This window comes from Pongo pygmaeus, chromosome 10 (assembly GCF_028885625.2).
Source record: "Pongo pygmaeus isolate AG05252 chromosome 10, NHGRI_mPonPyg2-v2.0_pri, whole genome shotgun sequence".
NCBI classification, from domain to species: domain Eukaryota; kingdom Metazoa; phylum Chordata; class Mammalia; order Primates; family Hominidae; genus Pongo; species Pongo pygmaeus.
In genome coordinates, this window is record NC_072383.2 from 47520162 (window position 1) to 47532365 (window position 12204).

A 12204-nucleotide genomic window follows, 5' to 3' on the forward strand; every position below is an offset into this window, starting at 1 on the left:
CTACCCAGGCAGTTATCAAAGCTGCCCTCTTCCCTCCACCCCACTACCACCCTTTGAGGTCAGGGCACCTCTCTCTCTCTGGCTTGGACTGTTGCAGGAGTCCACCTGCCTTCCACCCTCCATGCTGCAGGCAGATCCAATCATGTGACTTCCCTGTATAAAATTCCCAAAGACCTGGCAATGCCCTGTCTGAGCAATCAGACAATGCATTCCCACCCACCCCTCCAGCCCTTCTCTCACTGCACTCCGCCCCTCCACTACACCCCTCTCATCACAACCTGCTCTGCTCCCTGGAAACGTGCCTGCCACACTCTGCTCCTGCTGGAAAGGACTGACTGGCAAGGACACCTGAGGCCTGGGTTAAAGGGGGGCATCCTCTGTGCACCGCAGGCATACCTCAACCAAAGCCTGAGCCCCCGCACCCTTCGGGCCAGCTCCTCTGACTTCCCACCCAGGTATAGCATCTGGGGGCCAGCCTGCAACTTAATCAATTTTCTATTCCCACCATCTGACCCACAGCTTGGTGCCTGGTAGGTGCTCTTCAAATATTTCTGGATGAAATGCAAAACAAAACAAAACAAAAAACCCAAAAAAACAAAACAAGAGATGCAGGAGTTGAGACAAGCATATTGGATTTGGTGAATAGGACCCCTTCAACTTAACCCTTTCCTGGTCTTCAGTGGTTTTCAAATAATGAGGAACTGTTGTCACAGTTACTGGAGGGCTCTTCTGGTAGTTGGTGCCAGGGGCTGCTGAACATCCTGCTCAGTGCGGGACAGCAGAGCCATCCTGCCCGATTTAGGAAACACTCGGAACCTGCCCTCTTTTAGCCTCGCTTGAGTCATTGGTAAGCCACCTCAGCAATAATCCTAATAATAATACCCTGGTCCATGTGGGTGTGGGTTCTATCTCCCCAGCCAGAGTGGAAGCTTCCTGAGGGCAAAAGCCCAGTCTCCTTTTCTCTCTGGTTCATAGCTCTTCAACTTTCAAGACAAGGGGTCCGGAGGAAGAGCAGAGGGGCCAAAGACCCTGGGATTATGGTACAGCTTGGGAGCCTGACACCCCTCATTCACATCCCAGCTCTGTCACTACTGTTGTGTGACCTTGGACAATAGCCAAGACCCAGTTTCCACTTTAGCGAAACAGAAATACTGGTACCAACTCACTGGACTGTTGGGAGGACTGATGAGACAGCACAGTTCAAGCACTTTGCGTGGGCCTGGCACAGGGGTGGGACTCCCCACTAGAGTTATGATAATTAGAAGCTGGCTGATGGACAGCTTCCTGGAAAGGCTCTGACCCACCTCCACCCAGCTCTGGTCTCACACTTTTCCTCCTCTGCCTGGGTTTCTCCTGGCCCACCAGCCTTCTACCACCGCAGACACGGTGGCTCAGTGGGCGCAATCAGACAATAAGGTGAGAACCGATGGAGGGAGGCGACGAGGGCCTTGAGAAAGCTGGGCTGTGGGTGGGGGAGGGGGAGGCTGGCAGCCCAGGGGGCAGGGAATGAGTCACTTAAGAAGTGAGAGAGTGAGAGAACCAATGATTTATGCATCAGAGCCCCAGCCCCAGGGCCTGGGCAGGAACCACAGTCTGTTTACAGAATGTCAGGACAGGGAAGTAAGGCTCAGGTGCAGGCCAGCATCCAAACACAATGCCTTCCCCCAGCTTGTCCTGCTCTAAGACAAAGGAGGAAGCAGAGCACAGAGGGTAAGTACATGGGTTTCACCATCAGAAAGACCTGGATTTCTACCCTGGTTATACTGCTCTGAGCCTCACTTTCCTTATCTGTTAAATGAGGATAACAGTAGTGTCTGCCTGGCAGGGCTATTGAAAGATCAAGTGAAAAATACATGTAAAGTGCTTAGCACGGTGCCCTCCATACAGAAAAAGAGCTGTCTGCCTCTCAATGCTCCTATTGTTATTCTAAAAGGAAGAGACCTGGATGGAGTCCTCAGGGAGCACATGATGTGTTGCAGGAGGTGAGACCTACCAGGACTCAGACACGAGGCCGACTTAGGGGGCAGGATGGAGAGAGCTGAGGGGTGTGAAGGGGGCAGGGCAGGGCAGGGCAGGACCCCAGGCACGTTTTCTGGAGGAAAAGGGCAGCATCCCGGTGGTGAAACTCCCAAGCACCTTTCACACTTCGGGATACCCTATGAAAAGCGCCCAGTCCACACCCACCTCCCACTTCTGCCAGCACCCACCCTGGTAGAAGCCAGAGAGAGCATCTCTGTTTTCTGCCCAGAGATGTTGAAGAGGAGGGACTCCAGATCTCACCATTCAGAGGTCAGATTCTCACACTCCACCCTCCCAATCCCCCCATCCCCGCAATGGAGTGGACTCTGCCCCCACCTCCTGGGCCTACTCACTCCTGGGCTGTCTCCCTGCAACCACCTGCTCAGAGCATAGAGTCTCACAGACCCTCCTCCAGAAGGCTCAGAGAGGGGCCTAAGAATCCCTTCCCAAGTTCTCAGGGGCCCAAAGCTGCCAGGCCATGCTGACGTGCCAGAAGCCATGCCAACCTGCCTGGCCCATGTCACCGGGGCTGGCCCAAGTGGTAGTCTCTGGGGCCTCATTAGCTTTACTGTACAGTGCCTCCCATTCCCCAAGACACATGCCTCCCTGCCTGCCTGCAGACAGGCCCTCTGTCCTCTGCTCTAGGAAAGACTCTGGAACCCCCAGAGGCCAGGCTAGGGTCCTTACCATCAGCCTCTGGCGGGCCTCTGTGAACTCTAGGCCCATCTCTGAGGCTACTCTGGGCTCGACGTGGTCCAGGGGGCTCTGGGCTTAGCCCACCTCCCCACCAGAGCCCTATCCAGGAACAGACTTGGGACAGCCGCAGTGTGTAAGCTCTTCGGGCAGGCAGTCAGAACCTTGACCCCACAAGGCCCCACTGCTCTCCAAGATGCCTTGGAATTCCCCTGCGTGGAGCCTTCCAGCTCTCTGCCAGAGAAGTCCCAGTTTACCAAATGTGCCACGTGCATTCTCGCCCCACGCTTTTGCTTAAGGCACTTCTCTCCCGGGAACGCTGTCTCCAGTCTTCATGGCCCATCCTTTGGGGGGTGCCCCTGATATGGGCTGCGTGTACAGGCTCACTCCTTCCCTCCTCCCCTCTCTGAATGCTGCATCTGTTCATGCTACCTTGGGCCACCCCATAACTTTCCCTGCAGAGGCCTCCTCTCCTGCAGCCCTGTACAGGGCTGGGCTCACAGTGAGTGCAAGAGCAGTTCTGCTCTGAGCCCCACGATGGTTCTGGTCTGGAGATATCCAGGATGACTCCTTAATTACCCAGAAAGGAGGATCAGAATCACCTACACATTCAAACCTCCTCTCCCAAGTTACCGGCCGGGTTCCTCAAAGAATATAGGACAAGCAGGAGCCAAGTGGCTCGAGGGCTGCAGGGAGCCTGCCAAGTAGGTGGATTAAGAGCACAAGCCTTAACCTGAATTCTGGGTTTGAATCCCAGTTCTACCACTGACTTGCTGTGTGACCTTGGGCAAATTCCTCATTTCTCTGAACCTTAATTTTCTGAAGTAGTCATACCCAGTAGATGTGAAGACCGAATGCAATACTGTACATCAAGCACACAGAACAATGCCCAGCCCTTATTAAGCACTCTTTAAGTGGTAGCTATTATGATTAATATTTCATAAGCATTACTAACAACATTAATAAGAGTAGCAACATTATCATTAGTGTGGGCCAAAGTGTTCCAGCCCCACTTCCTCTTAGGACCGAGGTCTGGGTCTCTCCAGCTACAGCCCTGGCCCAACCCTTTCCAATTTGTGCAGGCAGCAGAACCTACCCCTATCTCCTTTGTGCCCCATCAGATGTAACGCCCCAGAAAGGTGCTTCTGGCCATGCTCTGAAGCCGACAGAATGGGGCAGGGTTGGAGGGGATCTGTGAGGACAGTCCCTATGGGGCTGGGGGATGCTATGGGCTCAGATTAGGTCAAGAAAGACACAGAGATTCCCTCTTTTGGCCACTAAGCCTTCTCTGGAAGGGGACTGGGGACTAAGATATACTCACTAGGATGCCCAGTACCAGCCTGGGTTGGCCTGGACATAGTCCTTGACAGGGTCACTGCAGAGAAGAGAGAGTGGGAGAGACAGTCAAAATGTACCCTAGGTCTCCATTTCTGGTTCAGCATCTGCATCTGTCCCACACAGTTCACAGAAATTGAGAGGAAGCCAAAGGAATGCAGCCCCTGGAGGCTCGGGGAGTCCCAGCCCACAGTCGCCGGCTGGGACCTGCAGGTGCCTGGGCATGCAGCTAGTGGTTCGGATCAGAAGGACTGCCACACAGACACCCAGAAGACACCCCGGGTCCATCCCACACTGGACAGAGGGCCCCTCGCCTGATGCCCTCTCTAAGGCTCTTTCCCAGCAGGAGGAGGCCCACTGCCCCACAGGCATCTCTCCAGGCAGCATTCCAGCAGGAGTCTGATCATGGGTTCCCCGGCTCCAGGCCTGGCCATAGCCACCCCTGGAAGGTGCTGGTCCATGCTGCCAACTCACCAGAAAGTAAAGAGAGCCACGACAGCCAAGGTCACCAGCAGCTGAATCAGCAGGATGGTATAGACCTGGGGGTGGGAGGGGTTCTACTCAGCTTGGGGGGCCCTGTTAGGGACCTGTCAGCCCCGCAGTGACTCAGTCACCTCTCCAGGTCCCCATCCTGTGCACCCCACCCTCCTTTTGGGGGGGTCACTGGAGTGAACCCAGGGCAAGGCGAAAGGAAAGCAAAGATGCTGCAGAGCCAAGCGCACCCCCCAACATTGGGAGAAAAGAGGGGACAGTGTGTTTAGGTGTAGCACAGGGCACTGGAGGGACACCTAAGGAAGCAATTCCTAGTGGGTGCTGTCAGCTGGGATCACAAGAGAAGGGGGCAGGGATGGCTTCTGCAGGCAGAGGGTTGGGCCAGGGGCCTCTCCAGGGGCTCCCCCACTGAGCCTCCCAGTCCTAGAGGGCTAGAGAGGGGCATTACCTTTCTGACGAAGACTCGACGAACTTTCTGGTCATCCCAGCTGAAAGTGGTGAAGAGCTCATGGTCTCCGGTGGGGAAACCGTTGTCATAGCTGGAGCTACTGCCTGTGTGGCACGTGGAGGAGGAGGACATGAGGGTTCCCGCTACATAGAATTACTGTCCCCAACAGCCCCCAACTCAAAGCTGCCTTTTTGTCAACCTGGCTCTCTGGACCCTGAAGTCTTTCTCTCCTGCTCCATTATCAAACACCCAGCCCGGGCCCAGCCCGGCTCCACCCCAATCCCCAGATCTCTCTCCCTGGTCAATTCTCACTTTTCCTGCTCTGAGTCCTGGGAAGAAACTGTCATCCCCTACCTCTCCCTCCACCCCGGCTGGGGCTCCCCGGGGACCAAGCTCTGCCATACGAATGTGAATCTCCCATCTTCTTCCCCCCACCCTCCTCCTTGGACGTTCTGGCTCCCTTGTGGTCAAGGATCACAGAGGGCCAGCCACTCTCTCTGGGCCACCCAGCAGCAAAGATCCTGACCCTGGCTCATTCTTTTTGTTTTTGTTTTGTTTTGTTTTGTTTTTTTGTCTCACTCCTGTCACTCAGGCTAGAGTGCAGTGGCATGATCATGGCTCACTGCAGCCTCGACTTCCCCTGGCTCAGGTGATCCTTCCACCCCAACCTCCCGAGTAGCTGGGACTACAGGTGCACACCACCACGCCTGGCTAATTTTTTGTATTTTTAGTAGGGATGGGGTTTCACCATGTTGCCCAGGCTGGTCTCGAACTCCTGAGCTCAAGCAATCCACCTGCCTTGGCCTCCAAAAGTGCTGGGATTACAGGTATGAGCCACTGTGCCCAGCTCTGACTCTGGCTTGTGCTGAGTCTCTTGGGCTGGGAGCTGGGGACTGGTTGGCTGTGGTGGACTGCTGGTACTCCAGCTGGAAACCAGGGCTTCAGGGGGTGGGGGGCTGGAGGGGAAAAAAAGCCAGGACAAGGGCAAGAAGTGGGGGTGAGGATAACAGTTCCAGGCCTAGTCCCAGAACTGAGGCTTTTGGAAGAGCATGGACTCCACAGTCAAACAAACGCAGGGGTGGATCCCTCCCCTAGAACTTACTAGATGTGTGACCCTGATAAAGTTACTGGCCTTCCCTGAGCCTCTTCTGATACTGGTTAGTGATACCCACCTCCTGGGGACTATAAACATGAAAGCCTCCAGGTCTGTGAAATGACAGCCTATGCTCCTGGTGGGAACTACACTGCCTCACCCTCTTCCTTGTGCCCCTCATCATGGCCATTTCCATGTGTTCCGGTGTGTTCATTCCGTCCCTCCACTGTCCCCACTAGGTTTCCATGATCTCATTTGCCCCCAGCAGTAGCCTCTGTCTTGGTCTTTCAAAGCTGACCATGGTATTGCCCTGCTTTGAGCTCTTCAGTGGCTCCCCACTGCCCTTCACTGAAGTTTGAGTTTCTTAAGAAAGCCTCCACGGCCTCCCTGAGCAGCACCCTCCAGCCCCGCTATACATTCCTCCCCCCGACCATGTTCTCAACCTGAGTATATTTTTTCAACCATGTATTCTCTTGCCTGTGGGCCCCTGCACATTCTATTCTTTCAGCCTTAAACACTCATTTTCCTGCCTCTTCACCAGACTAACTCATGCCTATCCTTTGGGACTCAGTGTGGATACCGCTTCTTCCAAGAAGCCTTCCCTGACTGTCAGGTGGGTTAGGTAAGGTGCCCAGGCGTCTGTCACTGTGTTTGTGTCACTGTGTGGTAGTTGTCCAATCACTTGTCTATACAGTCAGCTCTCTGAGGACAGAGATCCCAGCAGGTCTTGCAAATCAATGCATCCTCCGAAACAAACCCAGACGTGAACTCTGTGCCCTGGCACACACTTAGTAAATGTCTGTCACAGCTGCCTTCCTGCCTCGACAGTTCCTTGGAAAACATTCCTTAAAACAGCAGTCCTAGCAACGAGGATATGGGAAATGAGGAAGGGGGAGAGAGGTAGACCCACTGCAAACCTGGGGCCTGGAGACCCTTGCCCTCTTGTCCTTCACTTCTCCCTCGTGTCCTGTCTACATCCTCTGCCAAAGCCCAGGTGGCCAGGCCACAGAGGGAAGGGAAAAAGAGAGGGAAAGTGGGCCAGCGGGTGTGTAGGGCAGGGAGGAGGGCGCCCACAAACACCAGACCTTCATTGACCCTCCAGTAGGTCACGGTGGGGTGAGTCTTCAGGGGTCTGCGCCCAGGGGATTTGTAGTGGGAGGTGTAGACCATGGTGGCTACCCCCTGTGAGCAGAGGCTCTGTCTGGGGCATTGTCTCTGAGATCTCTTCTAGAATCCTGCTGGAGGTGGGGTGATAAAGTGGGGGAGGGGGAGGGGCTGCTGAGGAAGACCGAAGGGGCTGAGAAGGATTTCTTCAGAGCTTTTGGGAAGCTATACATTCCTGGCCCCGAGGTAAAGCTCCCACAGGCTGCTTGACCCAACAGAGCAGCTCCTACCCACTGGGATTCTCGGTCTGCAGGAATCTGGCATCCACCTGGGTGAGCGTGCCTGGCTGTGGGGGCACTGAGGCTGGAAACCACACTCCCTCCCTCGTCATGCCCTCCTGCCCCAGCATGGGCTCGGGGAAGGGAACAGATATGAGAAGAGTGATTGGTGAGGTGGATCCCCAGACCCCTATCCCCCAACAGCCCTGGGGCCTCCATGGAGACGTGTCCCCACTGAGGTTTCAGATCAGCCAGTGAGTAAACACTGCACCCCCACTCACAGGGGCCAGGCCCAGTGAAGGCTGTGGCCAGCGGCAGCCTCATACGCCCCCTCCTTCTCTGTATCTCTTTTTTCTAGGAGTTCTATCTTAACTAGCCCTTAGCTTTTCTCCCTCATCTGTCCCCTCCATTTACTCTAGCACGGTGAGTTGAAAAAAAAAATGCCCTCTTCCTTATTGAGAGCACGCTGATGAGACATTGTATCTCTCTCCGTTTTCATGGAGTTGTCTCTGACCTACCCTCAGACTAGTTCTCCAAATCCTAAGCATCTAACAACAAGCTTCATACAACCACACAGTGTACCTCTTTCTGGACAACTTCCTCCTACTCAGGTTTTCCCTCTGGGTCCACCCCCACCCCATGATGCTCCAGGTTCCAGGAGCTGAAAGACTTACTGGGGTCCACATAGGCCCAGCTAGGGTGGAGAGGCACCGCTGTGGGGGCTGGGGGAAAGGCCCCTGCCTTCATCCCCTCCCCAGAGGTGGCTTCCTCATAGGAGGGTGGGGCTGAGGGCACTGCTGGAGCCTCCTTCTTCTCGCCATGCACCTGCTGCTGCCCCTCGGTCCCAGGGGCCTTGTTAGCCACGGAGAGCTATGGAGTAGAGGCAGAGAGAGAGACAGTCACCAGGGAAAGGGAGCCTTCCAACTCCTCCTCCTCACCAACTCCTCAATTCCTGGAACTTTCATGGGTCCTTCCTTACCTGCACTTGGAAGCCAGGAGTGCAGACAAGAATGTCTCTATTTTATAGACAAGAGAACTAAGCTCCAGAGGGGTCAGAGCTAGCTGGGGCACACGGTGGAGCTGGGATAGGAACAGAGGAAAGAGAAAATTCTTAGGAGTGTCCACCATTGGTTGTCACTGTCATTGTCCCTGGGGTAGGGGCAGGGCCTCTATGGTTCCAGAAAAGGGCCTGGCACATAGTAGACTGTTACAAATAAAAGGTTATGTCATTTAATCTTCCTGAGACTTGCTAGTTGCATTTTGACCCCTGCTTTAAAATGAGGAGAATGAGGATCAGAGAGGAAGAGCGATTCATCCAAGGTCACAGAGCTACATGTGGCCCACTGAGAGGCAGAGCCTAGGCATCATCCACTGGGATTGATCCTTCTGTTGGGCTGGAAGTGATGCAAGGAGAATGGAGATGGGAGAGAGAAGGGCAACAGAAAGGGAAGAGGAGAGGGAGAAAACAGAAAAGAGGAAGGGCCTTCAGGGTGGAGGAAGGGCAAGAGGATCCAGGCTAAGGGTCTGTTCTGGCCTCATCCTGTAGGAATCTCAGCCTCTCCCCTAAACCAGAACGGACTCACAGAGTGACCCAGTGGAAGGGGCCTCAGAAGACATCCAGTTGAGTCTCTTCCTTCACTGAACAGATGAGGAAACTGAGGCTCAAAGGGAAATGTCCCCATGGCAGGTTGGAAACGCAAGACCATTTATACTCAGATGTGTCCCCTGCCCCCCCACCCGTGGACATGTTTAGCTTTGGTGAGAGGATTTGAGCTGGGAAGGCCTGAATGAGGCAGCCAGAGAAGGAAAGATTGGGGTGGAGGGGGTGGTGTGAAATTGAAACAGCAACAAAAGGCCCGGCTCTCAGAAAATGGGATTTAGGTCTGGTTCCCAGAAGATTGTGTTAGACCTAAAGGGCCACTGAGGAAGACTGCGGACTTCCTTCTTTGCGGGGGGCGTCTGGCTGAGGCAGCCTGGAGACAGGCACACACCAGAAGACTTCTGGTTCCATCCAGGCCCAAGGACCACTGAACTGGAGCGGTCTTCTCCATCCCCCAGCAAGCTTGTGAGTGAGCTGGGGACAAGGGGCAGAGGAGGCAGAGGTCCCCCTCACTCCAGGAAGGGAACAGTGCCACTAACGGGCCTGGTGGAAGCAGGGTGAAAGTAGAAGGAGACTCAGCAGAAGGGGTGGGTTCTCCATGTTTACCAACCTGAACACTCCCCAGACCTCCCACTCCCTCCCACTCCCCAGCCCCCCTCATCACCTGGATCTGAAGGATCATGCCCACCTAAATCGAGTTCAGCCCCCACCCTGCCACTCTGCCCCCCAGAGCCTTCTGGACCCTAACGCCCAGCCCCCTGACACACATACGGCACTCCCAAGTGAGGTGTGACCAATGGCAGGAGGTGGTATCACCCAATGACATCATTTGAGGCCCAAAGAGCTTGCATACAGGGAGAGGAGGGTCTGAGGGTCCAGGGAAGGATGCCATTGGCTCTGAAGCTCCTCTCAAAGAGAAGAAGGCGGAGTGTAGGGGAGGTCCTTCCCCTGTTTTCTCTGCCCAATCCTTAGCAACCCAAACAGAGGGCCAGAGTACCCTCCCCCTTAGCCCCAGGCCCTAGTGGTTGTATAATTCCACAGGCTATTGATGTTACATAAGCCTACTAGGCCAGCCAAGTCTCTGCCCCAGCCCCTCCCCTACAATTCAGGCCTAAAACTGGAGAAGAAGAGATGCTTCATCCGGACCCATCCATGCCTGGCCAAAATCAAAACAACAATTAGAGCATCCCGATGCAGAGTTGTCATAGCAAGCCCCAAGCACAGGGACGGAGCCAAGACGCCCAGATGTGGAACAACAGCAGGGAGTGGGGTGGGGGTTGTTTCTGTGGAGGGTGGGAAAGATGAGCATTAAGTGGTTGGGTTTGGGATTGGAGGGTTGGGCCAGAGGGGTTTGCCCGATAGGCACTGACCCTCAGGGCTCACTCTGGCACACCCATACCCATGCACACACATACAGTCACACCAGACGCCCGGGCTGACTCCTCACGGGGGGCCTGGGTATCTGTCAGGAGCCTTGTGATGCCAAAGCAGGGGTGGGAGGGTGACAGGGGAGGAGAGGCGCGCCTGCGGGCAGGAAGAGGCCCCGGTCCATTCCTTGACACCGGCCTTTCGGGCCTCTGACTTCAGCAAGGACCACGGAGGACCTTCAAACTAGGGCCAGGGGAGGATGCTTTCGTGGTCCAGAGGGCTTGCTGAGGATGACAGGGAGCCGGGAGCCGGAGGATGGAGGATGGTGCAGGCGGGGGAGATGCCGGTACCTTTCCCTGGGTCATGGTGCCGTCTCTCGGGGAAGGGGTCCCTGAGGCCGGGGCGGCCGCTTGGGTAACCGCAGCCTGCCTGCGTCTCTTCCTTCCTCCGCGTGGGTTCTAGCAACATCCACTGCAGCCGGGCCAGGCGAGCCGGCGCGTACCATCGGCACGGGGGGAGGAGAGGGCCGGGCCTGGGAAGATGCTGCAGAGGACGCTGCGGATTCGCGAGCCCGGGTGGTGGGGGGAAGGCGGCCGCGCACCGCCCCCTCCCGCCGCTTCCCCCCCACCCCGCCCCCCACCGCCGCCCTCAGCCCTCCCCCGGAATGAGAGAGCGTCGCGCTGCGGAGCAACCCCAGTGGATGGGTCCGCGGGGGCTGAGCGGGCGGAGGACGCGGGAACTCCGTGACACCGACCAGCTGACGCTGCCCGCGTGAAACCAGAGCCGGGCATCAGGGCCTCATCTCTCCACCGTCTCTGCACCTCTCTGCAGCTTCAGCTGGGCCTCTGCCTTTTCCCCCTCCCTCTTTGGATGCGGCCCTGATTTCTGTCTCCATCTCCACCTCCCCCTCATCATCTATTTCATCATCCACGGTAGAGGGGAAGGTCTGGAAGTCTCGCCTGTGCTGCCCGCTTGTAACAGGGCCCCTGGGCCCTGCGCTCCTGTGGGCCTGGGGCAAGCCAATAGCCACCTCTCGTTGCTCCTTTTTCTCGCCTGTGAAATGCACACAGTAGGTCCCTCCCTGCCTTGGTTCACAGAGACATGGGGTGGGAGGACACCTCCTCTGTTTCTTTCAGCCCTGCTGGGACATTTCACGGGGTCTTTCTGGAGACACCGCTAGTTCTGTCTCAAAGCCTCTACAACCCTGCCAGAGCTCTCTTCCTGCCTCCATGCTTAGCTTCCATCACCCCGTCTCCGTCTTCCCCCCTGTTCCATTCCTCCCATGCCAGAGCTCGTTCTCCCTGCTTCCCCAGATGTGTCCTTGGCACCCAGCCATCATCAGGCCCCGTTTTCTGTAGCTGCCGCAGTGTCACTATGAGGTTTGCAATCTCAAGAGCTGGGATCAAGTCCCAATTTAGTCACCCACTGGCCGCGTGGCCCTGGCAAGGCCCTTAACCTCTCTGAGCTGCAGCTCCTACGAAAAAGAGGCTTAGAACAGAGCTCTGTCCATCCTAAATTGACTGTCAGACGCACAGGTTATGGCAGTAAAAGCACATAAAAGACCACGAAGTGCTGGAAGTATGTGAGGTATTATTAACTGAGGAGTCTCCTACCAGAATGTCTTGGGCTGCCCCAGAGCGAGCACCCACAAATCTGCCTAAAAGAAGGATCTGAACCTGCTAGGATGGGATGAGAAACTAAGACCTGGGGCAGGTGGGGGTGGCCACTTACCTTCTGCTTCCCTCTCACTGCCCAGGAACCCACCTAAAGTCCT

The 12204-nt window shown here is 55.8% G+C and overlaps 1 protein-coding gene across 1 annotated transcript in view; it reads right to left on the bottom strand.

The window, feature by feature from the left end:
* The window catches only part of FAIM2 (Fas apoptotic inhibitory molecule 2), a 35803-nt gene extending 24748 nt beyond the window's left edge, over window positions 1-11055 (bottom strand). The window contains exons 1-5 of the mRNA XM_054445552.2: window positions 10781-11055; window positions 8137-8332; window positions 4988-5091; window positions 4522-4586; window positions 4034-4087 (exon numbers count right to left, since the gene is read on the bottom strand). Coding sequence (XP_054301527.1) covers window positions 4034-4087; window positions 4522-4586; window positions 4988-5091; window positions 8137-8332; window positions 10781-10795 — 434 coding nt within the window. The 5' untranslated portion in view covers window positions 10796-11055. The remainder of the gene's footprint in view (window positions 1-4033; window positions 4088-4521; window positions 4587-4987; window positions 5092-8136; window positions 8333-10780) is intronic.
* Between the last annotated feature and the right edge of the window lie 1149 nt (window positions 11056-12204).